Consider the following 25,496-nt stretch of genomic DNA (forward strand, 5'->3'; position numbering starts at 1 on the left):
CGAGGGTGGACCCCATACCCATCCCATGGGCGAGGGTGGACCCCCATACCCATTCCATGGGTATGGTGTAAAGGGTTACAGAGGCCCATAATGGGTTCAGGAACTGAACCCATTGTTGGTTTAGCTAAGCAAGTGACAATCTTTTGAAGCTAGTTACACAATTATTAATATTATATATACATGTACACATATATACATACATTTACACAAATACACATATCAATAGTCTTGTTATATCACAAGTGGTTCAACAAGAGGCTCACAACAGTCACTATACAAGGCACTTTACATCTATGGTGAGTCACACAGTTACTAGTCTTGCTCCACACCCACCCAACTGGGCGGCAGCTTTACAGTCATGTGCTCCACACCCACCCAGCTGGGCGGCAGCTTTACAGTCATGTGCTCCACACCCACCCAACTGGGCGGCAGCTTTACAGTCATGTGCTCCACACCCACCCAACTGGGCGGCAGCTTTACAATCATGTGCTCCACACCCACCCAACTGGGCGGCAGCTTTACAGTCATGTGCTCCACACCCACCCAACTGGGCGGCAGCTTTACAGTCATGTGCTCCACACCCACCCAACTGGGCGGCAGCTTTTCAGTCACGTGCTCCACACCCACCCAACTGGGCGGCAGCTTTACAGTCATGTGCTCCACACCCACCCAACTGGGCGGCAGCTTTACAGTCATGTGCTCCACACCCACCCAACTGGGCGGCAGCTTTACAGTCACGTGCTCCACACCCACCCAACTGGGCGGCAGCTTTACAGTCATGTGCTCCACACCCACCCAACTGGGCGGCAGCTTTATAGTCACGTGCTCCACACCCACCCAACTGGGCGGCAGCTTTACAGTCATGTGCTCCACACCCACCCAACTGGGCGGCAGCTTTACAGTCACGTGCTCCACACCCACCCAACTGGGCGGCAGCTTTACAGTCATGTGCTCCACACCCACCCAACTGGGCGGCAGCTTTAAAGTCATGTGCTCCACACCCACCCAACTGGGCGGCAGCTTTACAGTCATGTGCTCCACACCCACCCAACTGGGCGGCAGCTTTACAGTCATGTGTTCCACACCCACCCAACTGGGCGGCAGCTTTATAGTCACGTGCTCCACACCCACCCAACTGGGCGGCAGCTTTACAGTCATGTGCTCCACACCCACCCAACTGGGCGGCAGCTTTACAGTCACGTGCTCCACACCCACCCAACTAGGCGGCAGCTTTACAGTCATGTGCTCCACACCCACCCAACTGGGCGGCAGCTTTAAAGTCATGTGCTCCACACCCACCCAACTGGGCGGCAGCTTTACAGTCATGTGCTCCACACCCACCCAACTGGGCGGCAGCTTTACAGTCATGTGTTCCACACCCACCCAACTGGGCGGCAGCTTTACAGTCATGTGCTCCACACCCACCCAACTGGGCGGCAGCTTTACAGTCATGTGCTCCACACCCACCCAACTGGGCGGCAGCTTTACAGTCATGTGCTCCACACCCACCCAACTGGGCGGCAGCTTTACAGTCATGTGCTCCACACCCACCCAACTGGGCGGCAGCTTTACAGTCATGTGCAGGCTGCACCTACAGTGAGTAAGCTGCACAAGCTCAGACTGCACAAGTCACTCCTCATGTGATGATACAACTCATCACCTTCAAATAAAAGTGATCCAAAATATTTACAATTCGTTGTGCTCATCACCAGACTCATCACACACGTGTCCCTCCTGCATGCACCACAACCTGACAGATCAACCCGTCCTCCTAATAGCACGTCGCATTTTGACGTATACTCTACCCTAAGGCTGGTAGGCCGGTCGGCCGAGCGGACAGCACGCTGGACTTGTGATCCTGTGGTCCTGGGTTCGATCCCAGGCGCCGGCGAGAAACAATGGGCAGAGTTTCTTTCACCCTATGCCCCTGTTACCTAGCAGTAAAATAGGGACCTGGGTGTTAGTCAGCTGTCACGGGCTGCTTCCTGGGGGGTGGAGGCCTGGTCGAGGACCGGGCCGCGGGGACACTAAAAAGCCCCGAAATCATCTCAACATAACCTTAAGAAGGCCAAAAATCATCATCGTACTAGAAAACGGTAGCGGCGAAATTGGCATAATATCTCGTTTTCTGTTTTGGGTCCTCTGGTAGGTTAAAATAAGGGCACTTTAGTGCGACACTTTCTTGACGTTGGGGATGGGGGGAAGGTGCTTGAGTAATGTGTAAAATGCAGACAGGAGCGTCCAGGTGCATGTGTTAGTTCCGGGAGACGACAGAGGCGCTGACTCCACGACTCAGGACACGACGACAACCACGACCCGGATTCACGAAGCACTTACACAAGCACTTACGAACGTGTACATCTTTCCTCAACCTTTGACGGCTTTGGTTACATTTATTAAACAGTTTACAAGCATGAAAACTTCCCAATCAACTGTTGTTATTGTTATAAACAGCCTCCTGGTGCTTCGGAGTTCATTAACTGTTTAATAATTGTAAACAAAGTCGCCAAAGATTGAGAAAAGATGGACAGGTTCGTAAGTGCTTGCGTAACTGCTTCGTGAATCTGGCCGCTGGCAACTGGGGAGCAGGAGCGGTCATGGCACTTCCTGGAGGAGGGCAGAACGAGCCTAAGCTACTCTATATTGTCTTGAGATGTACCGTATTGTCTCAATAACCGTACCTGAATGTTACCTCTCGACGACGATCTATACGGGAGGAGGCCGGCGGCCATTGGTGGAGCCTCAACACCCCCCCCCCCACTCACTCCCTAGTGGCTAGTTGGCTAGCTTCACCAAGCTAAAGGTTTCTCACCCCACAATGTGAGGCACTTTACAAGTAACTCCTATTCTCGTTGTATTAAATCCTTTTACACACAGTTCCTCTACGGTTCCAAATAATCAGGTGTCCATTGGCTGGAACAAATTCTCTCCATCTCTGCAGTTAGGCGAGAATATCTCACATCCCTTTTCTGCCATTGCACGTTTCAATAATAGTATGCGGTAGACTGTATACCTCACTGACTATATCTTGCACGGAACGATGGTGTGTGATAGGTCCGAACTCTTCTGCAACAGAACACAGGATCTCCCACTCCAAGACACAAACATTGAAGAATTCTCCAAAGCGCTAAATCCCCCCCTAAGTTACCTCTTCAACTTTTACTGTGAACAAGTTAGAGGACAAGACTTGGTTTCAAGTCCCCCGCCAAGTTCAGCCGCCACTGGATTGCGCACAAAGGCTTTTTCCCGCCAAAACAGCTGCAAGGCAGGACAACCATCTGTAGCAAGAAGTAGCTTGACACATTAATGCATAAGTAGTGCTATCAACATCTGGTGGATGTTGGGAGGCCTTAATAACCCTCCAGAGGTTGATAGGCCTTAATAACCCTCCAGAGGCTGATAGGCCTTAATAACGGTCCGGCGGCTGATAGGCCTTAAGCCCAACGCCAAACAACAATATGGCGGCCTCTGGGCACCGGGTGGCGGGAGGTATATAAAGGCGGGCGGGTGAGCCGCCAGGCCTCACTCCTCAGTCACCGCTCTTGTGCCCAGGTCACCTTCCTCGCTCCCACAATGGCTCCCATCGCTGGCAAGTACGTCCTCGAGTCCTCGGAGAACTTCGACGAGTTCATGAAGGCTCTCGGTAAGTGTCTTCAAGTTCTTCCTGTGAAGTAGCGGTACTTACCTACCTTAATGCCCCGCCTGCTGGCCCTTGTTGTACCCGTTGATAAAGGCGTTCTTTGCATCGTGGCCGCAGCTGGTGGCTTCGTCAGCAAGGGCCGAGGGTTGGAAGCCTTCCGTCGATACAGGCTTCCACTAATTTATTTTTTTTATACAATAGTTCTTATACATTCTTGTGCAGCCACTAGCAGGCGTAGCGTCTCGGGCAGGTCCGTAATGCTAATATTTTCCTCGGAATACGACCCGCCAAATCGTTTACCAGGTATACCTATTCACTGCTGCATGAACAGAGGATGCAGTTAAGGATTGGCGCCCAGTCAATCCTCCCCGGCTAGGATACGAACCGAGGCCAAAGCGCCGGGCGAGTGTCTTACCACTGCGCCACAAGACACAGTGGTAGGGGGGGATCAGTCTGAGAAGATTTACCGCTTGTATTTAGAGGCCGAGAACTGATCCTTTCTTCCTTCGCTATGGCGGCCAAACTGCTATCTTCTTGAGGTTATCTTGAGATGATTTCGGGGCTTAGTGTCCATGCGGCCCGGTCCCAGGCAGCAGCCTGTAGCAGCTATCTAACTCCCAGGTACCTATTTACTGCTAAGTGAGCAGGGGCATCAGGGGTGAAAGAAACTCTGTCCATTTGTTTCCGCCTCTGTCGGGATCGAACCTGGAACCTTAGGACTACGAATACCGAGCGCTGTCCACTCAGCCGTCAGGCCCCCCTTGCTAAGTTAATTACTTTCTGCAAGAAGTACTTCATCAGTTTTAAAACACTGATGAGCTGAGCCTCGCTATGCTCTGAACCAGCCGCTAGTGGAGCTTACCAAGCAGCCAATCACAGCCCACTGACTGAACACCATTTCCGGCGGCAAATTTAGAAATATGAACCAGAGAGTAAGGACATCCTGCAATGGTTGAATGAACTTGTTTTCTCTACATTCTTGTGAACTGCTCGTTAATTGTTGATGGTTAAAAAAGTGTCTTGGGGTTATCTTGAGATCTTGAGGTTATCTTGAGATGATTTCGGGGTTTAGCGTCCCCGCGGCCCGGTCCTCGACCAGGCCTCCTTTTTGTTACCCTCCCCCAGGAAGCAGCCCGTAACAGCTGTCTAACTCCCAGGTACCTATTTACTGATAGGTGAACAGGGGCATGAGGGTGAAAGAAACTCTGTCCATTTGTTTCAGTCTCCACCGGGGATCGAACCCGAAACCTCAGGACTACGAATCCGAAGCGCTGTCCACACAGCTGTCAGGGCCCTCTCGGGTTAAGAAAATTCTTGAATTCTTCATTTACATTGCTAGTTTTAAAGATTAAGGTAATAGCATATTTAGTGAGACAATCAGTAGGAACCTTGAGCAAGATTCGAACCCGCGTTCTGAGTAGTCCCACGCAACGCACACATCCTACTGGTTTTCCCATAGATGAAACGTCACGTTAATGAGATTTCTTTGTGCAGTGTCTTGAAGTTGTCTTCGTTGATCAAAGTATTCATCTGCTTCATAATCTTCGTTGGGTTCTCATCCCACGGGCTACCTGTTAATGATGTAGACTTGGCTCTGATTACATTTAGCATTGTCTTGTAAAATGGAGATTTATCTGTGATTACTTCACCCGTGAGTGATGTATCCCTCAGTCATGTTCGGTCGACACGTTATACATCCTGGTGTTCGGTCACTATGTTATACACCCTTGTGTTCGGTCACTATGTTATACACTCTTGTGTTCGGTCACTGTTATACACCCTTGTGTTCGGTCACTATGTTATACACCCTTGTGTTCGGTCACTATGTTATACACCCTTGTGTTCGGTCACTATGTTATACACCCTTGTGTTCGGTCACTACGTTATACACCCTTGTGTTCGGTCACTACGTTATACACCCTTGTGTTCGGTCACTACGTTATACACCCTTGTGTTCGGTCACTACGTTATACACCCTTGTGTTCGGTCACTACGTTATACACCCTTGTGTTCGGTCACTACGTTATACACCCTTGTGTTCGGTCACTACGTTATACACCCTTGTGTTCGGTCACTACGTTATACACCCTTGTGTTCGGTCACTACGTTATACACCCTTGTGTTCGGTCGACGCATTATACACCCTTGTGTTCGGTCGACGCATTATACACCCTTGTGTTCGGTGGACGCATTATACACCCTTGTGTTCGGTCGACGCATTATACACCCTTGTGTTCGGTCACTACGTTATACACCCTTGTGTTCGGTCGATGCATTATACACCCTTGTGTTCGGTCGACATGGTATACACCCTTGTGTTCGGTCGACACGGTATACACCCTTGTGTTCGGTCGACACGGTATACACACTTGTGTTCGGTCGACACGGTATACACCCTTGTGTTCGGTCGACACGGTATACACCCTTGTGTTCGGTCGACGCATTATACACCCTTGTGTTCGGTCGACATGGTATACACCCTTGTGTTCGGTCGACATGGTATACACCCTTGTGTTCGGTCGACACGGTATACACCCTTGTGTTCGGTCGACACGGTATACACCCTTGTGTTCGGTCGACACGGTATACACCCTTGTGTTCGGTCGACGCATTATACACCCTTGTGTTCGGTCGACATGGTATACACCCTTGTGTTCGGTCGACACGGTATACACCCTTGTGTTCGGTCGACACGGTATACACCCTTGTGTTCGGTCGACACGGTATACACCCTTGTGTTCGGTCGACACGGTATACACCCTTGTGTTCGGTCGACACGGTATACACCCTTGTGTTCGGTCGACACGGTATACACCCTTGTGTTCGGTCGACACGGTATACACCCTTGTGTTCGGTCGACACGGTATACACCCTTGTGTTCGGTCGCTACGGCGCGCGTGCCTGAGAGAGACAAGTCTAGACGCCGTTGTTCCTGGTACTGGTAGTCTAAAACAATCACTCCGGACCTTGGTACTGTGAGCCTGGTAGTGCCTGAGGCGAGAGGCAGTACCTGGTGTTCAAGGGAGTACCAACCCAGTCATGTGTGTCGAGAAATGCATAAGAGTTGCTTGAGGTCTCCTTGTCTGGTGATGCAAGCACTACAATCACCTTCTGTGGTTGATTGTTCAATAAATCACTGCTTGATACCTGCTTGATGGGGTTCTGGGAGTTCTTCTACTCCTCAAGCCCGGCCCGAGGCCAGGCTTCACTGAACTATATGTTGAACACATCTCTCACCCTGTCCATGGAGGACAGAAGAAAATGTATATATGCTGGTTAGCATTGTAAATGTCTGGCCACGTCTGTGGTAGAAAATGAAAATATCCGGACCTATATATTTCTCTGATCAGATCAACTTGACCACCTTATTGACCATTCCCAGGATGCAACCCACAACAGCTGTCTAACTCCTAGGTGCCTACTTACTGCTAGGTGCTCATGCACCTAGCAAAGTTAAGGGTCCGGTTTAATGTCCTCTAATTACTGCACAATTACCTCCGTCCCCGCCCCAACACGTGGGTGATAACGCTCAGTGCTCTCCACACCACTCTCACAGTCTACGCTATATGCCGCTGATTAACAGCTATGCAAGTTTGCCATGCACATTATCTAAATTATAAATGGGTTATATCCACCTAAGATATAGCTAAGATCACCAGGATGGGGATGTGTGGGAGGATGATAGGCATCCGTCAGTCTCAGGAGACTATGGAGTTGTGCTCTGGTTGTCGGTCTGGAGTGGCCTCACCAGGGCGCAAAGTCAGGGTAGGTTGATACGGGGGAGAAGCTGTTACCCAGGCAGCAGGCACCCCCCCCCCCTCTCCACGGCGCTGAATTTCTCCAATGGAAAGGCTTAGGGTAGGTTGATACGAGGGAGAAGCTGTTACCCAGGCAGCAGGCACCCCCCCCCCCTCTCCACGGCGCTGAATTTCTCCAATGGAAAGGCTTACGCCAATATGATTGGTTCCAGCGCCGTCGCAGGAACTGTGAGTTCCAGGACTAACTGAAACAACTCATATTGAGAATATGTATAGATATAACCCACATAATTTGGGCAACGGGTTTAAGCTCAACAAGCCACACTGTAGGACTGAGAACAGGAGATACTTCTTCACCCAGAGGGGTTATAAACCCGTGGAACCGCCTACCCGCCGAAGCCGTAAATGCCAAAACTCTGTTGGGCGTTGAAATACAACTGGAAAAGATCCTCGGGGTAAATAGGGGCACCTTTGACAAGCCGCCGGCTTCCTATCTTCGTCGAGGCCACTAATACTAGTGGCCCCTAAGGTAAATTCAAATAAATTCAGGAATGTTCATCAATGCCGGGGAGCCGGTCGGCCGAGCGGACAGCACACTGGACTTGTGATCCTGTGGTCCCGGGTTCGATCCCGGGCGCCGGCGAGAAACAATGGGCAGAGTTTCTTTCACCCTATGCCCCTGTTACCTAGCAGTAAAATAGGTACCTGGGAGTTAGTCAGCTGTCACGGGCTGCTTCCTGGGGGTGGAGGCCTGGTCGAGGACCGGGCCGCGGGGACACTAAAGACCCGAAATCATCTCAAGATAACCTCAAGGAGATGGTTCTCATCGTGGCTGTAACTACAACGTAAACAGGACGATGGGCTGTTGCAGCAGGGCTTATATAATGTTCCCGTCATATAGGATCATTATAGAGCTCCGTCTTCAGCTCACTCGAGAAGTTCCTGTATATACTTCAGTTAAAGTCTACTGCTAATTTTGTTTTTAATTTTGCCTCGAGGGGCGAGTTTATTGGGCAGCGGCACTCATCCTGTGAGTGGACACACCGCCATAGTGACAGTATTGGGCAGCGGCACTCATCCTGTGAGTGGACACACCACCATAGTGACAGTATTGGGCAGCGTCACTTATCATGTGAGTGGACACACCACCATAGTGACAGTATTGGGCAGCGTCACTTATCATGTGAGTGGACACACCACCATAGTGACAGTATTGGGCAGCGTCACTCATCCTGTGAGTGGACACACCGCCATAGTGACAGTATTGGGCAGCGCCACTCATCCTGTGAGGGGACACACCGCCATAGTGACAGTATTGGGCAGCGCCACTCATCCTGTGAGTGGACACACCGCCATAGTGACAGTATTGGGCAGCGCCACTCATCCTGTGAGTGGACATACCGCCATAGTGACAGTATTGGGCAGCGCCACTCATCTTGTGAGTGGACACACCGCCATAGTGACAGTATTGGGCAGCGCCACTCATCCTGTGAGTGGACACATCGCCATAGTGACAGTATTGGGCAGCGCCACTCATCCTGTGAGTGGACACACCGCCATAGTGACAGTATTGGGCAGCGCCACTCATCCTGTGAGTGGACACACCGCCATAGTGACAGTATTGGGCAGCGCCACGCATCCTGTGAGTGGACACACCGCCATAGTGACAGTATTGGGCAGCGCCACTCATCCTGTGAGTGGACACACCGCCATAGTGACAGTATTGGGCAGCGCCACTCATCCTGTGAGTGGACATACCGCCATAGTGACAGTATTGGGCAGCGTCACTCATCCTGTGAGTGGACACACCGCCATAGTGACAGTATTGGGCAGCGCCACTCATCCTGTGAGTGGACACACCGCCATAGTGACAGTATTGGGCAGCGCCACTCATCCTGTGAGTGGACACACCGCCATAGTGACAGTATTGGGCAGCGCCACTCATCCTGTGAGTGGACACACCGCCATAGTGACAGTAATGGGCAGCGCCATTCATCCTGTGAGTGGACACACCGCCATAGTGACAGTATTGGGCAGCGTCACTCATCCTGTGAGTGGACACACCGCCATAGTGACAGTATTGGGCAGCGCCACTCATCCTGTGAGTGGACACACCGCCATAGTGACAGTATTGGGCAGCGCCATTCATCCTGTGAGTGGACACACCGCCATAGTGACAGTATTGGGCAGCGTCACTCATCCTGTGAGTGGACACACCGCCATAGTGACAGTATTGGGCAGCGTCACTCATCCTGTGAGTGGACACACCACCATAGTGACAGTATTGGGCAGCGTCACTCATCCTGTGAGTGGACACACCGCCATAGCAGCATGTACAACACTCCCCAATAGGAAGAAAACCCGCTGGGTTGTTCATCCTGTCACTTGTACCCAAACACACTGCTTATGGTTCATTGAAGTAGTTATGGCAAGTGATCTTCTGTGTTGTCAGGTCGTGTTAACAGCAGGGGGTCAGTCACCTGACGAGGCAGTTAGTGCTCAGCTCAGCAGGGGGCGGCGTGAGGTCAAGGTCGGTTAGTTGGGCCGTCGTGGTTATTGGGCTGTCGCGAGGTGACCCGGGAGGACCCTTAACATTATCTCTGGAGTGCTACTGATAGTATGATAGCTTGTTGGACCTTAATCAGTGGGTGAGGGGCGCATCTGTGGTGGTGGGAGGGGCGCATGTGTGGTGGTGGGGGGCGCATGTGTGGTGGTGGGAGGGGCGCATGTGTGGTGGTGGGAGGGGGGCGCATGTGTGGTGGTGGGGGGCGCATGTGTGGTGGTGGGGGGCGCATGTGTGGTGGTGGTGGGGGGCGCATGTGTGGTGGTGGTGGGGGGCGCATGTGTGGTGGGGAGAGGGGGGCGCATGTGTGGTGGTGGGGGGGGCGCATGTGTGGTGGTGGGGGGGGGCGCATGTGTGGTGGTGGTGGGGGGCGCATGTGTGGTGGGAGGGGCGCATGTGTGGTGGTGGTGGGGGGCGCATGTGTGGTGGTGGTGGGGGGCGCATGTGTGGTGGGAGGGGCGCATGTGTGGTGGTGGTGGGGGGCGCATGTGTGGTGGTGGTGGGGGGCGCATGTGTGGTGGGAGGGGCGCATCTGTGGTGGTGGGAGGGGGCGCATGTGTGGTGGTGGGAGGGGGCGCATGTGTGGTGGGAGGGGCGCATGTGTGGTGGTGGGAGGGGGCGCATGTGTGGTGGTGGGAGGGCGCATGTGTGGTGGTGGGAGGCGCATGTGTGGTGGTGGGAGGGGCGCATGTGTGGTGGGAGGGGGCGCATGTGTGGTGGTGGGGGGGCGCAGGTGTGGTGGTGGGGGGCGCATGTGTGGTGGGGGGGGCGCATGTGTGGTGGGAGGGGCGCATGTGTGGTGGTGGGAGGGGCGCATGTGTGGTGGTGGGGGGGGCGCATGTGTGGTGGTGGGGGCCGCATGTGTGGTGGTGGGGGGCGCATGTGTGGTGGTGGGGGCCGCATGTGTGGTGGTGGGGGCCGCATGTGTGGTGGTGGGGGGCGCATGTGTGGTGGTAGGGGCCGCATGTGTGGTGGTGGGGGGCGCATGTGTGGTGGGGGGTTGTGATGGTTGGCAATAAAAACCATTGAATCTCCCGCCATCTTGCTTTATGAAAAGCAAGATGGATGAAAAACGAAAACGTCATTAAATGAAAAAGTCACTATTTGACGTTTTGATGGGATGAAGTATAGGTAAGGAAGGTAGTGTATTTCACCTAGTTGTGCTTGCGAGGGTTGAGCTCTGGCTCGGTGGTCCCGCCTCTCAACTGTCAATCAATCTTTTTTTCCACACACACACAGCCAGGAAGCAGCCCGTGGTAGCTGTATAACTCCCGGGTACCTATTTCCTGCTAGATAGCAGGAGCATCAGGGTGAACGAAACTCTGCCCATTTGTTTCCACCGCCGCCGGGAATCGAACCTCGGTCCATAGGACTACGTATCCAGCGTGCTGTCCACTCAGCCACCAGTGTGTGTGTCCGCCCAGCCTACTGTAGCATCACAGGGCGATACTTTTTGACCTAAGTTCCAACACCACATATGTTGGTGTCGGCTGCACAACACCCACATAATACAACATGGAGCCCCCAACACCCACACAACCCAACATGGAGCCCCAACACCCACACAACCCAACATGGAGCCCCCAACACCCACACAACCCAACATGGAGCCCCCAACACCCTCACAACCCAACATGGAGCCCCAACACCCACACAACCCAACATGGAGCCCCCCAACACCCACATAATACAACATGGAGCCCCCAACACCCACACAACCCAACATGGAGCCCCCAACACCCACACAACCCAACATGGAGCCCCAACACCCACACAACCCAACATGGAGCCCCCAACACCCACATAATACAACATGGAGCCCCCAACACCCACACAACCCAACATGGAGCCACCAACACCCACACAACCCAACATGGAGCCCCAACACCCACACAACCCAACATGGAGCCCCAACACCCACACAACCCAACATGGAGCCCCCCAACACCCACATAATACAACATGGAGCCCCCAACACCCACATAATACAACATGGAGCCCCCAACACCCACACAACCCAACATGGAGCCACCAACACCCACACAACCCAACATGGAGCCCCCAACACCCACACAACCCAACATGGAGCCACGAACACCCACACAACCCAACATGGAGCCCCCAACACCCACACAACCCAACATGGAGCCCCCAACACCCTCACAACCCAACAAACATGGAGCCACCAACACCCACACAACCCAACATGGAGCCCCCAACACCCACACAACCCAACATGGAGCCACCAACACCCACACAACCCAACATGGAGCCCCCAACACCCACACAACCCAACATGGAGCCCCCCAACATCCACACAACCCAACATGGAGCCCCCAACACCCACACAACCCAACATGGAGCCCCCAACACCCACACAACCCAACATGGAGCCCCCAACACCCACACAACCCAACATGGAGCCCCCAACACCCACACAACCCAACATGGAGCCCCCCAACACCCACACAACCCAACATGGAGCCCCCCAACACCCACACAACCCAACATGGAGCCACCAACACCCACACAACCCAACATGGAGCCCCCAACACCCACACAACCCAACATGGAGCCCCCCAACACCCACACAACCCAACATGGAGCCCCCAACACCCACGCAACCCAACATGGAGCCCCCAACACCCACACAACCCAACATGGAGCCCCCAACACCCACACAACCCAACATGGAGCCCCCCAACACCCACATAATACAACATGGAGCCCCCAACACCCACACAACCCAACATGGAGCCACCAACACCCACACAACCCAACATGGAGCCCCCAACACCCACACAACCCAACATGGAGCCCCCAACACCCACACAACACAACATGGAGCCCCCAACACCCACATAATACAACATGGAGCCCCCAACACCCACACAACACAACATGGAGCCCCCCAACACCCACACAACCCAACATGGAGCCCCCAACACCCACACAACCCAACATAGAGCCCCCAACACCCACACAACCCAACATGGAGCCCCCAACACCCACACAACCCAACATGGAGCCCCCCAACACCCACACAACCCAACATGGAGCCCCCAACACCCACACAACCCAACATGGAGCCCCCAACACCCACACAACCCAACATGGAGCCCCCAACACCCACACAACCCAAGATGGAGCCCCCCAACACCCACACAACCCAACATGGAGCCCCCCAACACCCACACAACCCAACATGGAGCCCCCCAACACCCACACAACCCAACATGGAGCCCCCAACACCCACACAACCCAACATGGTGCCCCCAACACCCACACAACCCAACATGGAGCCCCCAACACCCACACAACCCAACATGGTGCTCCCAACACCCACACAACCCAACATGGAGCCCCCAACACCCACACAACCCAACATAGAGCCCCCAACACCAACACAACCCAACATGGAGCCCCCAACACCAACACAACCCAACATGGAGCCCCCCAACACCCACACAACCCAACATGGAGCCCCCAACACCCACACAACCCAACATGGAGCCCCCAACACCAACACAACCCAACATGGAGCCCCCAACACCCACACAACCCAACATGGAGCCCCCCAACACCCACACAACCCAACATGGAGCCCCCAACACCCACACAACCCAACATGGAGCCCCCAACACCCACACAACCCAACATGGAGCCACCCAACACCCACACAACCCAACATGGAGCCCCCCCAACACCCACACAACCCAACATGGAGCCCCCAACACCCACACAACCCAACATGGAGCCACCCAACACCCACACAACCCAACATGGAGCCCCCCCAACACCCACACAACCCAACATTTTGACCCTGTGTGTCTGCCTGGCAACCAAACACTGGCGCCTTCCTCCCTTCCTCCAGTCATCATCCAAGTGGAATGCACTGAAGGAAGTTGTGGAAGCCGCCTCCACCCAGAACCTTCTTGAGGTTATCTTGGGATGATTTCGGGGCTTTTAGTGTCCCCGCGGCCCGGTCCTCGACCAGGCCTCCACCCCCAGGAAGCAGCCCGTGACAGCTGACTAACACCCAGGTACCTATTTTACTGCTAGGTAACAGGGGCATAGGGTGAAAGAAACTCTGCCCATTGTTTCTCGCCGGCGCCTGGGATCGAACCCAGGACCACAGGATCACAAGTCCAGCGTGCTGTCCGCTCGGCTGACCGGCTCCGACCTTGAGGCCAGTTTCGCCAAAGAATTCGACCAGCAGATTAGTTAAATTATAAAGCAACGGGACCAACAAGGGTGGCAGGCGGGGCACCAAGAGCTAGACCTGACACTCTAGTAGTCAGATAGGTAAGCACTACCACCTGTGACTGCTATACTGGGCGCCGGTGTCCACATCTTATCAATAAGACTGAGACAGATAACGCCTCCGTCAGGTGCCCCTCGAGGCGGCCCAGCCTTGACCTCTTATCTCCCTCCCTCTCTTGTATTGACTAGTTGTCTAGAGAATCGAGCTAGTAGCTCTTGGACCCCGCCTCTCTAACCTGTCTATTTTTCGTCTATTCAAGCATTCATTCTTTTATGAATTATACAATAGAGGCTTGAGATCTCTATCTCTCTAGCACACGCATACACATTCCCAGGAAGCAGCCCGCAGCAGCTGTTTAACTCCCAGGTACCATTTTAGATCCAGGTGAACAGGGGCACAAGGGTGAAAGAAACTCTGGCTATTTATTTCTACCTCGGCTGGGAATCGAACCCTGTGAATTATGCACTATTTACCTGTGAGTCACTACGAGGAAATGAGACGAAGCTCTCTCTTCAGCCAACTAGCCTCGTTGTCCCAGCTGTATGAGTTCGTGGCCACTCGAGCCCCGTCCTCGGCTGCCTGGCTGGCTGGCTCCATCTTCGTCTCATGTTTTTTAGGCCCAAGTTGGAATCTTCGATTATAAAAGCGGATGAAATGTTGCTATTTACGACGCTGTGTATTCCATCTTATGGCGTGGATGATGAGGCGGGACGCTACCAGATACCATGGTGGTGAGGCGGGACGCTACCAGATACCATGGTGGTGAGGCGGGACGCTACCAGATACCATGGTGGTGAGGCGGGACGCTACCAGATACCATGGTGGTGAGGCGGGACGCTACCAGATACCATGGTGGTGAGGCGGGATGCTACCAGATACCATGGTGGTGAGGCGGGACGCTACCAGATACCATGGTGGTGAGGCGGGACGCTACCAGATACCATGGTGGTGAGGCGGGACGCTACCAGATACCATGGTGGTGAGGCGGGACGCTACCAGATACCATGGGGATGAGGCGTGGCGCTACCAGATACCATGGTGGTGAGGCGGGGTCGCTACCAGAATCCATGGTGGTGAGGCGGGACGCTACCAAATACCATGGTGGTGAGGCGGGGCGCTACCAGAATCCATGGTGGTGAGGCGGGACGCTACCAAATACCATGGTGGTGAGGCGGGACGCTACCAGATACCATGGTGGTGAGGCGGGACGCTACCAGATACCATGGTGGTGAGGCGGGACGCTACCAGATACCATGGTGGTGCTGCTGAGAAGGTTCAAAGTCTTCGTTTAATAAACGCCGCGAATACTAGGTACCAAGGTACACGCCTTGTATGTACCTAGGTACATGCCTTGTATGTACCTAGGTACACGCCTTGTATGTACCTAGGTACATGCCTTGTATGTACCAGCTCTATCTATAAATCCATCAACGTTTTGTATCTCACCTTGTATGTATGTACTTTACCTGAATAAATATTTGTATTAGTGGCTTTACAAGAATGTAATCATTGTTATGTAGCCTCACAATCCCAATGTACCTTCTTGTGTATATATATATATATAAATAATACCAGTTACGTATAGCTGGAGTATACCTGAAACAGGTTCTGCCAGTGTCTCTACACCTGGCCTGGAGCCAGGCTTGATTTGTGATAGTTTGGTCCAGCAGGCCCAAACCTGCTGGACCTGCGGGCCTGCGGGCCGCTCCAGGCTTGCTTGGAGCGGCCCGCAGGCCCACTTGTAACTCATTTCGTATATGTGTACTTTTCCCTAAATCAACATGATCCTTATCATCATCACAACCGGTTGGTCCGGCGCTTCCTGCAGGAACCTGTACTTCTGCAACCGAGCTTAGTGAGGATCCTGGCATATGTTTTGCACATGTCTGCTCTTATGGACGTGAAAGGTGAGGCGCGGAAGTTGAAGACAAACGAGAAGAAGACAGCGTAGGTGACTCACCTCCCAGTAACGTGGCGGGAGTTTGTTTACGCGGCGCCATGACTGACACGGTGTTTACATCCGGGGAGCTGGACCCCTTGCCCGGACCCCTTCCCCTCACCCTGGACCCCCTTCCCCTCACCCTGGACCCCTTCCCCTCACCCAGGACCCCTTCCCCTCACCCAGGACCCCTTCCCCTTCACCCAGGACCCCTTCCCCTCACCCTGGACCCCTTCCCCTCACCCTGGACCCCTTCCTCTCACCCTGGACCCCTTCCCCTCACCCTGGACCCCCTTCCCCTCACCCTGGACCCCTTCCTCTCACCCTGGACCCCTTCCCCTCACCCAGAACCCCTTCCCCTCACCCAGGACCCCTTCCTCTCACCCTGGACCCCCTTCCCCTCACCCTGGCAGACAAGGTTGCCGACACCTCCACAGGGATATATACACAGGGATGTGTACCCTGCTTCTTGGTCTATATACAGACTTCAGTCCTCAACTATGTTCAGGAGTTTAGTTTAGTTCATTTACTATGCACCCCATACCCATCATGAGGGCGGTAGTGGAAAGCGTTATTTTTTTATATCTACTGTACAAGAGTTCATTCATTCTTGTACAGCCACTAGCACGCATAGCGTTTCGGGCCAGTCCCTTAATCCTAATATTCCCCGGAATACGACCCGCCAAATCGTTTAACAACCATGTACCCATTTTACTGTTTGGTAAACAGAGGCTACAATTAAGGACTGACGCTCAGTAAATCCTCCCAGACCGGGATACGAACCCAGGACAAAGCGCTCGCGAAACGCTAGGTGAGTAACTTAACCACTACACCACGGGGAATGGTTACAGAGGTACATAATGGGCTCAGGGACTGAACGCCACAACTCATTTAGCTAAGCAAGTTACAATCTTGATGAGCTAGTTACAAAATTCAATGCACATCGTCACATCAACAATGGGCTCGAGACTGACCACAAGTACAGTTTCTAATTGTAAGGTGATTAATAGGCTATTGTGGTGGTTTTAATAACCCGTTACAGAGGTTGAGAGGCCTTAACCCCAACACCAAACCAAGATAGCACACTTGTAACATACGATTATGTTACGTTGTTGAGTAGATTAGATACAGTGTTTAGTGGGGTTTTGATATTTATTTAGTAGTCTTGGTTACAGCAATGTCGTAGACGTTGAGACGGAGTTTGGAGCAGAGGTGAGAGCTGAGTGAGGCCGCAGTAGCGGAGCTCGATGCGGGCGAGCGTGGAGGCTCGATGGGGGACGGAGAGTGTCTAAACTCGATGCGGCTGAGAGCGTGGGAGCTCGATGCGGTTCTAGTCTACTGTCTGCTCTGTGTCGAAGCTGGAGCATCTTGGGGTCGGTTAGAACTGCATACACCGAGTGCTACATTCTTGTGATTGAAGGTGTGTGGTAACTCCGAAGCGTCTGTGCTGAAGTTAACTGAATCACTGGAAATTGTACTGATGATTACTCGATTTAGCCAACCAGGAGGTGGCACGGGCATGAATAGCCCGTAAGTGTTAGATTTTATTTTTGTTATTTTTTAATGAATGTATACTGTGTTCTGAGGTCGCATTTAAATCGTCAGGCTGCTAGTGCGGGGGAGGATACTGCTTGACTGTGTTTATGAGGGTCTCCCGCTGCTGGACACCTTTTTCTTGACCACAAGAGTGGCAGTGCTGACGGCTTCAGGGTGGTGACTGCAAGATACTGCTTGACTGTGTTTATGAGGGTCTCCCGCTGCTGGACACCTTTTTCTTGACCAGAAGAGTGGCAGTGCTGACGGCTTCAGGGTGGTGACTGCAAGATACTGCTTGACTGTGTTTATGAGGGTCTCCCGCTGCTGGACACCTTTTTCTTGACCAGAAGAGTGGCAGTGCTGACGGCTTCAGGGTGGTGACTGCAAGATACTGCTTGACTGTGTTTATGAGGGTCTCCCGCTGCTGGACACCTTTTTCTTGACCAGAAGAGTGGCAGTGCTGACGGCTTCAGGGTGGTGACTGCAAGATTCAGGGACTCTTGAAGCTCTTATAAGGTCGTTGGTTGCTTGACATTCCAGGAGATAGTGAAGTAGTGGCTTTTCTGTGACTGTTTGGCAGAAGAGATGATTACTGGCTTCTCAATTGCTTATATGATTGGACTACACCTCATCTCATCATCCTCCAATAGGTTGGAAGGAATGATAACTATAATTAAGGAAAAGGTATGAGTGATATCATTAGTGCTAATGAGTTTGGAGCGATTATATTGTTTATACTCGCCACACACTGAAAGAACTAGCGGAAGCCACCTCCATCAACAACTTCACAGTTAGACTTTACAAACAATTCGAACGTCAGAATAGTTCCGTTATAACGCAACGGGTACAACATGACCAGTGGGCGGGCGTACACAGCTAGACAAGTACCTGTGTTCCCCTGGTTGCCTGGTGACAGTCTAGTTAATTTATAATGGACCCCGTGGATGGTGGTGGACCCCATACCCATCCTGTGGGTGGTGGTGGACCCCATACCCATCATGTGGGCAGTGGTGGACCCCATACCCATCCTGTGGGTGGTGGTGGAACCCCATACCCATCCTGTGGGTGGTGGTGGACCCCCATACCCATCCCGTGGGTGGTGGTGGATCCCATACCCATCCTGTGGGTGGTGGTGGATCCCATACCCATCCTGTGGGTGGTGGTGGATCCCATACCCATCCTGTGGGTGGTGGTGGACCCCATACCCATCCTGTGGGTGGCGGTGGACCCCCATACCCATCCTGTGGGTGGTGGTGGACCCCCATACCCATCCCGTGGGTGGTGGTGGATCCCATACCCATCCTGTGGGTGGTGGTGGATCCCATACCCATCCAGTGGGTGGTGGTGGATCCCATACCCATCCTGTGGGTGGTGGTGGACCCCATACCCATCCTGTGGGTGGCGGTGGATCCCATACCCATCCTGTGGGTGGTAGTGGACCCCATCCTATCCTGTGGGCGGTGGTGGATCCCATACCCATCCTGTGGGTGGCGGTGGACCCCATATCCACCTTGTGAGTGGTGGGTGGACCCCCATCCTATCCTGTGGGCAGTGGTGGATCCCGTACCCATCCTGTGGGTGGTGGTGGACCCCCATACCCATCCTGTGGGTGGTGGTGGATTCCATACACATCCTGTGGGTGGTGGTGGACCCCAGACCCATCCTGTGGGTGATGGTGGACCCCAGACCCATCCTGTGAACAGTGGTGGACCCCCATACTCATCCTGTGGGCGGTGGTGGACCCCCATACCCATCCTGTGGGCGGTGGTGGACCCCCATACCCATTCTGTGGACGGTGGTGGATCCCATACCCATCCTGTGGGTGGTGGTGGACCCCCATACCCATCCTGTGGGTGGTGGTGGACCCCCCATACCCATCCTGTGGGTGGTGGTGGACCCCCATACCCATCCTGTGAACAGTGGTGGACCCCCATACTCATCCTGTGGGCGGTGGTGGACCCCCATACCCATCCTGTGGGCGGTGGTGGACCCCCATACCCATTCTGTGGACGGTGGTGGACCCCATACCCATCCTTTTGGTGGTGGTGGACCCCCATACCCATCCTGTGGGTGGTGGTGGACCCCCATACCCATCCTGTGGGTGGTGGTGGACCCCCATACCCATCCTGTGGGTGGTGGTGGACCCCCATACCCATCCTGTGGGTGGTGGTGGACCCCCATACCCATCCTGTGGGTGGTGGTGGACCCCCATACCCATCCTGTGAACAGTGGTGGACCCCCCATACCCATCCTGTGGATGGTGGTGGACCCCATACCCATCCTGTGGGCGGTGGTGGACCCCCATGCCCATCCTGTGGACGGTGGTGGACCCCCCACACCCATCCTGTGGATGGTGGTGGACCCCAGACCCATCCTGTGGACGGTAGTGGACCCCCACACCCATCCTGTGGGTGGTGGTGGACCCCCACACCCATCCTGTCAGTGTTGGTCTAAGCCTATCGTCGCCTAGCAACCAAATTACTACTGTATTATTATTATTATTATTAATAAACTACACAAAAGAACATGTTACGGTAGTTAACTATCATGTACAAAAATTGTATATTTTAATTTTGTAATTGTAATTGTAGTTTAAAATTGTAATTGTAATTGAAATTGAATATTACTGTATATAAAGCTATTAATTCACGAAGTGTTTGAGTAATTATCTGAATTTACCTGAGGACCACTAGCACTCTAGTGGCCTCAATGAGGACAGGAAGCCAGTGGCTTGTCGAAAGTCCCTCCATTTGTCCTGATAATGTGTTCCAAGATGGATTTTAAAGTTCAGTGGCGTTTTGGCACTTATGGCTTTGGCGGGTAGGCAGTTCCATGGGTCTATAACCCTGTGAACTGTTTGAAGAAACATCTCCTGTTTTCTGTCCTACATTGTGGTTTTTTGAGCTTGAAGCTGTGGACCCCCACCACCTCTCTCTACCTCCATCACCACTCACTACCCCATCACCACCACCACTCACTATCCCCATCACCACCACTCATTGCCTCTTATGGTGTGTGGTCATACTCACCTAGTTGTACTCACCAAGGTGTGGGCATGATGCTGAGGAAGCTGGGTCAGACGAGCAAGCCGACGGTGGAGCTGATAGACAACAACGGGGAGTGGAACCTCAAGACGACCACCACCTTGAAGACCACTGAACTCAAGTTCAAGCTCGGCCAGGAGGTCGACGAGTCCACTTTCGATGGCCGAGATTGTAAGGTAAGTGTGTAATGGGTGTGTGTAATTACCTAAGTGTAGTTACGGGATGAGCTACTTTCGTGGTGTCCCGTCTTCCCAGCACTCTTTGTCGTATAACACTTTGAAACTACTGACGGTTTTGGCCTCCATCACCTTCTCATTTAGCTTGTTCCAACCATCTACCACTGTCTTTGCAAAAGAAAACTTTCTAATATTTTTTCGGCACCTGTTTCCTCAGATTGAATCTGCGTTCCTCTTGCTAGTGAAGTTGCTGGTTTTAGGAATTTCTCTTTGTCAATTTGGTCGATTCCTGTTAGTATGTAAGCGGTGATCATATCACCTCTTTTTCTTCTAACTTCTAGTTTTGGCACGTTTAATGCCTCTATAAGTCTCTCCTCATTACTCTTGTATTTCAGTTCCGTTGTGTGTACATTTGCATGTGCTGTTTATTCATCTGTTTGTGTTTACAGAGGTGTTTATAAGCATTAGTTGTCTAATGTATTGACTCCTGAGCTATTTTCTCTTATATTTGTTACTAGATATAGTATGTGGCTGTCTCTCCCTCCCAGTGCCCAACCACATTGACTGGACGGTAAAGCTACGATCTCACTTCTTGCAGGTTGACGTTCAATCCCCAACCATCCAAGTGATTGGGTACCATTCCTCCATCCCCCTTTCCACCATCCCATTTCAAATCCTTATCCTGATCCCTTCCAAATGATATATAGTCGTATTGGCATGTTGCTTTCTCCTAACAGTTCCCATTCTTCATCCCTCAAAACATGCAGTATAAACATCCCATCAAATACACACTGTAACCATCAATTATATTTTAAAATTGTTCCTTAGATGCAATGTTGTGCAGGCGATGAGTCACAATAACGTGGCTGAAGTATGTTGACCTGACCACACACTAGAAGGTGAAGGGACGACAATGTTTCGGTCCGTCCTGGACCATTCTCAAGTCAATTGTGAGAATGGTCCAGGACGAACCAAAATGTCGTCGTCCCTTCACCTTCTAGTGCTGTGGTCTGGTCAACATGCAATGTTGTGGTTATGTTGTATGTGTTGACAACTGAAAAACAGGTGAAAAACAGGTAAAACAAACTCGATTCAAAAGCAAATCCCTCCCCCCCCCCCCTCCCCACCTTTCAGACTTCATAGTAGTTTGCCATATTGGAAACACTCCTAAAAGCCTTAGTTTCCATCCTGGGCATTAGTAGAGTATAATGATGGGCACCATGTCAGGTGCATCACCATCCCCTGACTCGGGTCCATGCTGGGGAACATTGACGCAAAATTTTGAAGACGTTTTATGGACCTGGAAGATATTAACGATGAGAAGAAATCTATTACAAATAGTTAACTTGAAAATAATTGTGCAGAATATGATGCCATTAATATTTCATCTCACTAAGGCTAAATTAAAATTATTATAATAATATTTTTGTATTTTCCCAACATCAGAAAGCAATGTTTTAGAAAATAGAAAGAAAAAATATTTTCTCTTTAATTTTGTTATACCTGTACTCATCAAGAAACTAAGCTAATGTAGGGTGGGCAGTTAGGAGGTTAATGGTAGTTTATACTCATTATATCTGTATCTGCTTTCCAGAAAGCAAACGCAGTAGTCTTTTACTCAGTGTTGCAATATCCAGCACATTAATAACTAGTACAGTACATGCATCACCTGTCCAATTCTAAGACACTGTTGATCTGCCACAGACGGTGTTCACGCTGGAAGGAGACAAGCTGATCCAGGTGCAGAATGCCACCAAGGGCAAGAGTGCTAAGTACACAAGGGAGTTCACCGACTCACAGATGATCATGGTAAGTCGCCTTCAGGCTTATTCTTTTATAGCCTCCTTAAGTTCCTATTACAGTTTCCTCCCTACAAAGTTCTCCTCAGGTTTCACCTTTTAAATCCTCCTAAAGTATCGTCTGGTATGTCCTTCTCAAGCACCTTTTTGTATGTCTTCAAGAACCTCCCAGTAAATCCTCCTCAAACCTCCCTCTGTATGTTCTCTTCAAGCATCCCCTGGTAAGTACTCCAGTACCTCCTGGTAAGCCCTCCTTAAGGACTCCCTGTTATGTCCTGCTTTAGCATCCACTGGCATGTCCTCCTCAAGCATTCCCTGGTAAATCCATGCATGTCCGCGTTCAATCCCCGACCGCCCAAGTGGTTGAACATCATTCCTTTCACCCGTCACATCCCAAATCCTTATCCTGATCCCCTTCCAAGTGCTATATATTCGTAATGGCTTGGCATTTTCCCCTGATAATTTCTTATTTTTCCCTGATAAGTCCTCCTCAATGACCCCCATCCCCACTTGGTAAATCTTTACAGCATGTTCACTGACATCACATCTAAAGAAATGTTCATTTCAATATAAAGTTAAGATCTAGTAATATGTTTTACCTACAGCTTTCCTGTTATCTGTGCCATAATGTGTCTGATAATTTGTTACGCCACTGATGATGTTGCTCTATTCATTGTGATATGTGAAAAAGCTGACAACTCTTATTTTTAAATAATGGTGGCAAATAAACTAACAACATAATTTTTTAAGCTGTCAGAGTGTGATGGTGTGGTGTCGAAGCGTATCTACAAGCGCCAGTAATAGAAGCAACAGTGACAGCAGTAACAGGTGATGCGATGGCAGCAGAAGTAAACTCTGTAGCCACAACAGCACCACTACCAAACATCCGTCATCTTTCTCTTCCTCGTCTGTATGCATTAAAACGCACCAGCAACCCACCACTTGCGACCAGTCTCGTTACCAAGATCTCCTTCCATGTCTGTCATGACTGTTCATAAATATTTACAAACAGTTTGATACAAGTACTGAGCCAGTGATAAACATCTTTATTTTTAGTCCCTACTGACAACCCAAAGCATGTGTGATACACTTCCACAAGTCTCTACTCGAGACCCATTTTTAACAATTACGGATAAAAATTTAAATATAATTTACCGGTACAGTTTGAGCCTCATTACAACAGTATGAATCAACATAGTATAAAACGGGGACAGCCTCATTGTCATTACATGTACCACTCATGGTAAACATTAAGCTCAAATATGCTAGTTTTTTTTTATGTATTTTACACAATAAATCAAGATTAAGAAAATTTGATATTTGTAGTAACAGTGTATAATTTTCCTTCTCTACATTTACGGTAGCATAGGTGTCATTTGGTGGTCCGGTCCCGACTACCTACCCCATGATGGTATCTGCACAATATATATTTATGTAGTCTTCTGCAGAAACTTGGAATAAGATTTGTGGAAACTAAACTTGAGAAATATAAAATTCATATGACACCTTTATCACACATTACAAATACAAGTCACTCAAAGTGACTTGTATTTGTAAACCAAGTATTTCAAGCCACTTGACTTGTATTCGAGCCATTTTTTTTTATTGTATTTAAGTCAACTTTTCCCTCCTAAACAAACACCCGCATACTCTGGCAACCATCAGGACAGCTTTCACGAAGCATCAGAACACTACACATCACCTACCAGAGACCAGTCCTCAAGTATGCAGCATTAGCATGAAGTTGCTTCCTCAATATCCCCATTACTGTAATATAGCCTGAGAGGAGTACCAATGTTTGCAATGAGGCAGGTCCATGAACTAAGTGGGATGTGGTGTAAAGAAACATCAAGGAACCTGTGCCTTTCGAGGCTGGAAATAGGAAAAAGGGGAAATAATATATACATCAAATACTTAACAAGCCAGGAGAAAATATATACAATGAATGAATGGCACTAGAATGAGAAGATATAGATGGAACTTACAAACACAAATGAGCCATAATGATGAAAAAGAAGAGTAATGCAGTAGTAGTAGGGGAAATTGAATGAAGTAGATGAGACGGTAGAAGTAAGGTAGTCGCCATCCTCCGCCCACAGGGGAGGATCTTGGCTGTGATTTATGGTCGAGACAGGGATGGTCCAGCAAGTGTGCTCCGACATAATGTCTATCTAATTCTACCTAGAATTAGAGATACCCAAGAGTTCAGCATCCTTTGGAAGGTTGTCAGTACTTGGCATATGGCAACCTTGATAAGCAAAACATGCTTCTTGTTCCTTAAAATGAGAACCATGAGCTCAATTGATTTCAGTCCACAAATTTAAAAGCAGATATGATGGTGACACTTGGGTAAATGATGAGAGACATCATGATCAGAAGTGATGGTGACTTGGGTAAATGATGGGTGACACCATGATCAGAAGTGATGGTGACTCTTGGGTAAATGATGAGACACACCATGATCAAAAGTGATGGTGGCTCTTGGGTAAATGATGAGAGACACCATGATCAGAAGTGATGGTGGCTCTTGGGTAAATGATGAGACACACCATGATCAGAAGTGATGGTGGCTCTTGGGTAAATGATGAGACACACCATGATCAGAAGTGATGGTGACTCTTGGGTAAATGATGAGACACACCATGATCAGAAGTCACTGCACTAGGGAACCAACAGCTGGAAATGTTTATTTCATGTGTGTTAATACATCCGTTGGATACTACAGTAGAAGCAAAACGCAATCCAAATTTTATTGTAAAAAGCAGAAATACAATTCA

At 50.9% G+C, this 25,496-nt stretch overlaps 1 protein-coding gene across 1 annotated transcript; it reads left to right on the forward strand.

Moving 5' to 3' along the window:
- The first annotated feature begins 3,486 nt into the window (after positions 1 to 3,486).
- LOC123763135 (sodium/calcium exchanger regulatory protein 1) lies at positions 3,487 to 24,044 on the forward strand. Its single transcript, XM_045750074.2, has 4 exons — positions 3,487 to 3,643; positions 20,748 to 20,920; positions 22,625 to 22,729; positions 23,470 to 24,044. Exons 1-4 carry the CDS (start codon positions 3,574 to 3,576, stop codon positions 23,518 to 23,520), a joined length of 399 nt encoding a protein of 132 aa, XP_045606030.1. The 5' UTR covers positions 3,487 to 3,573; the 3' UTR covers positions 23,521 to 24,044.
- The last annotated feature ends 1,452 nt before the right edge of the window (positions 24,045 to 25,496 follow it).

The sequence above is a fragment of the Procambarus clarkii genome, chromosome 49, assembly GCF_040958095.1.
Source record: "Procambarus clarkii isolate CNS0578487 chromosome 49, FALCON_Pclarkii_2.0, whole genome shotgun sequence".
In the NCBI taxonomy this organism is placed as follows: Eukaryota; Metazoa; Arthropoda; class Malacostraca; order Decapoda; family Cambaridae; genus Procambarus; species Procambarus clarkii.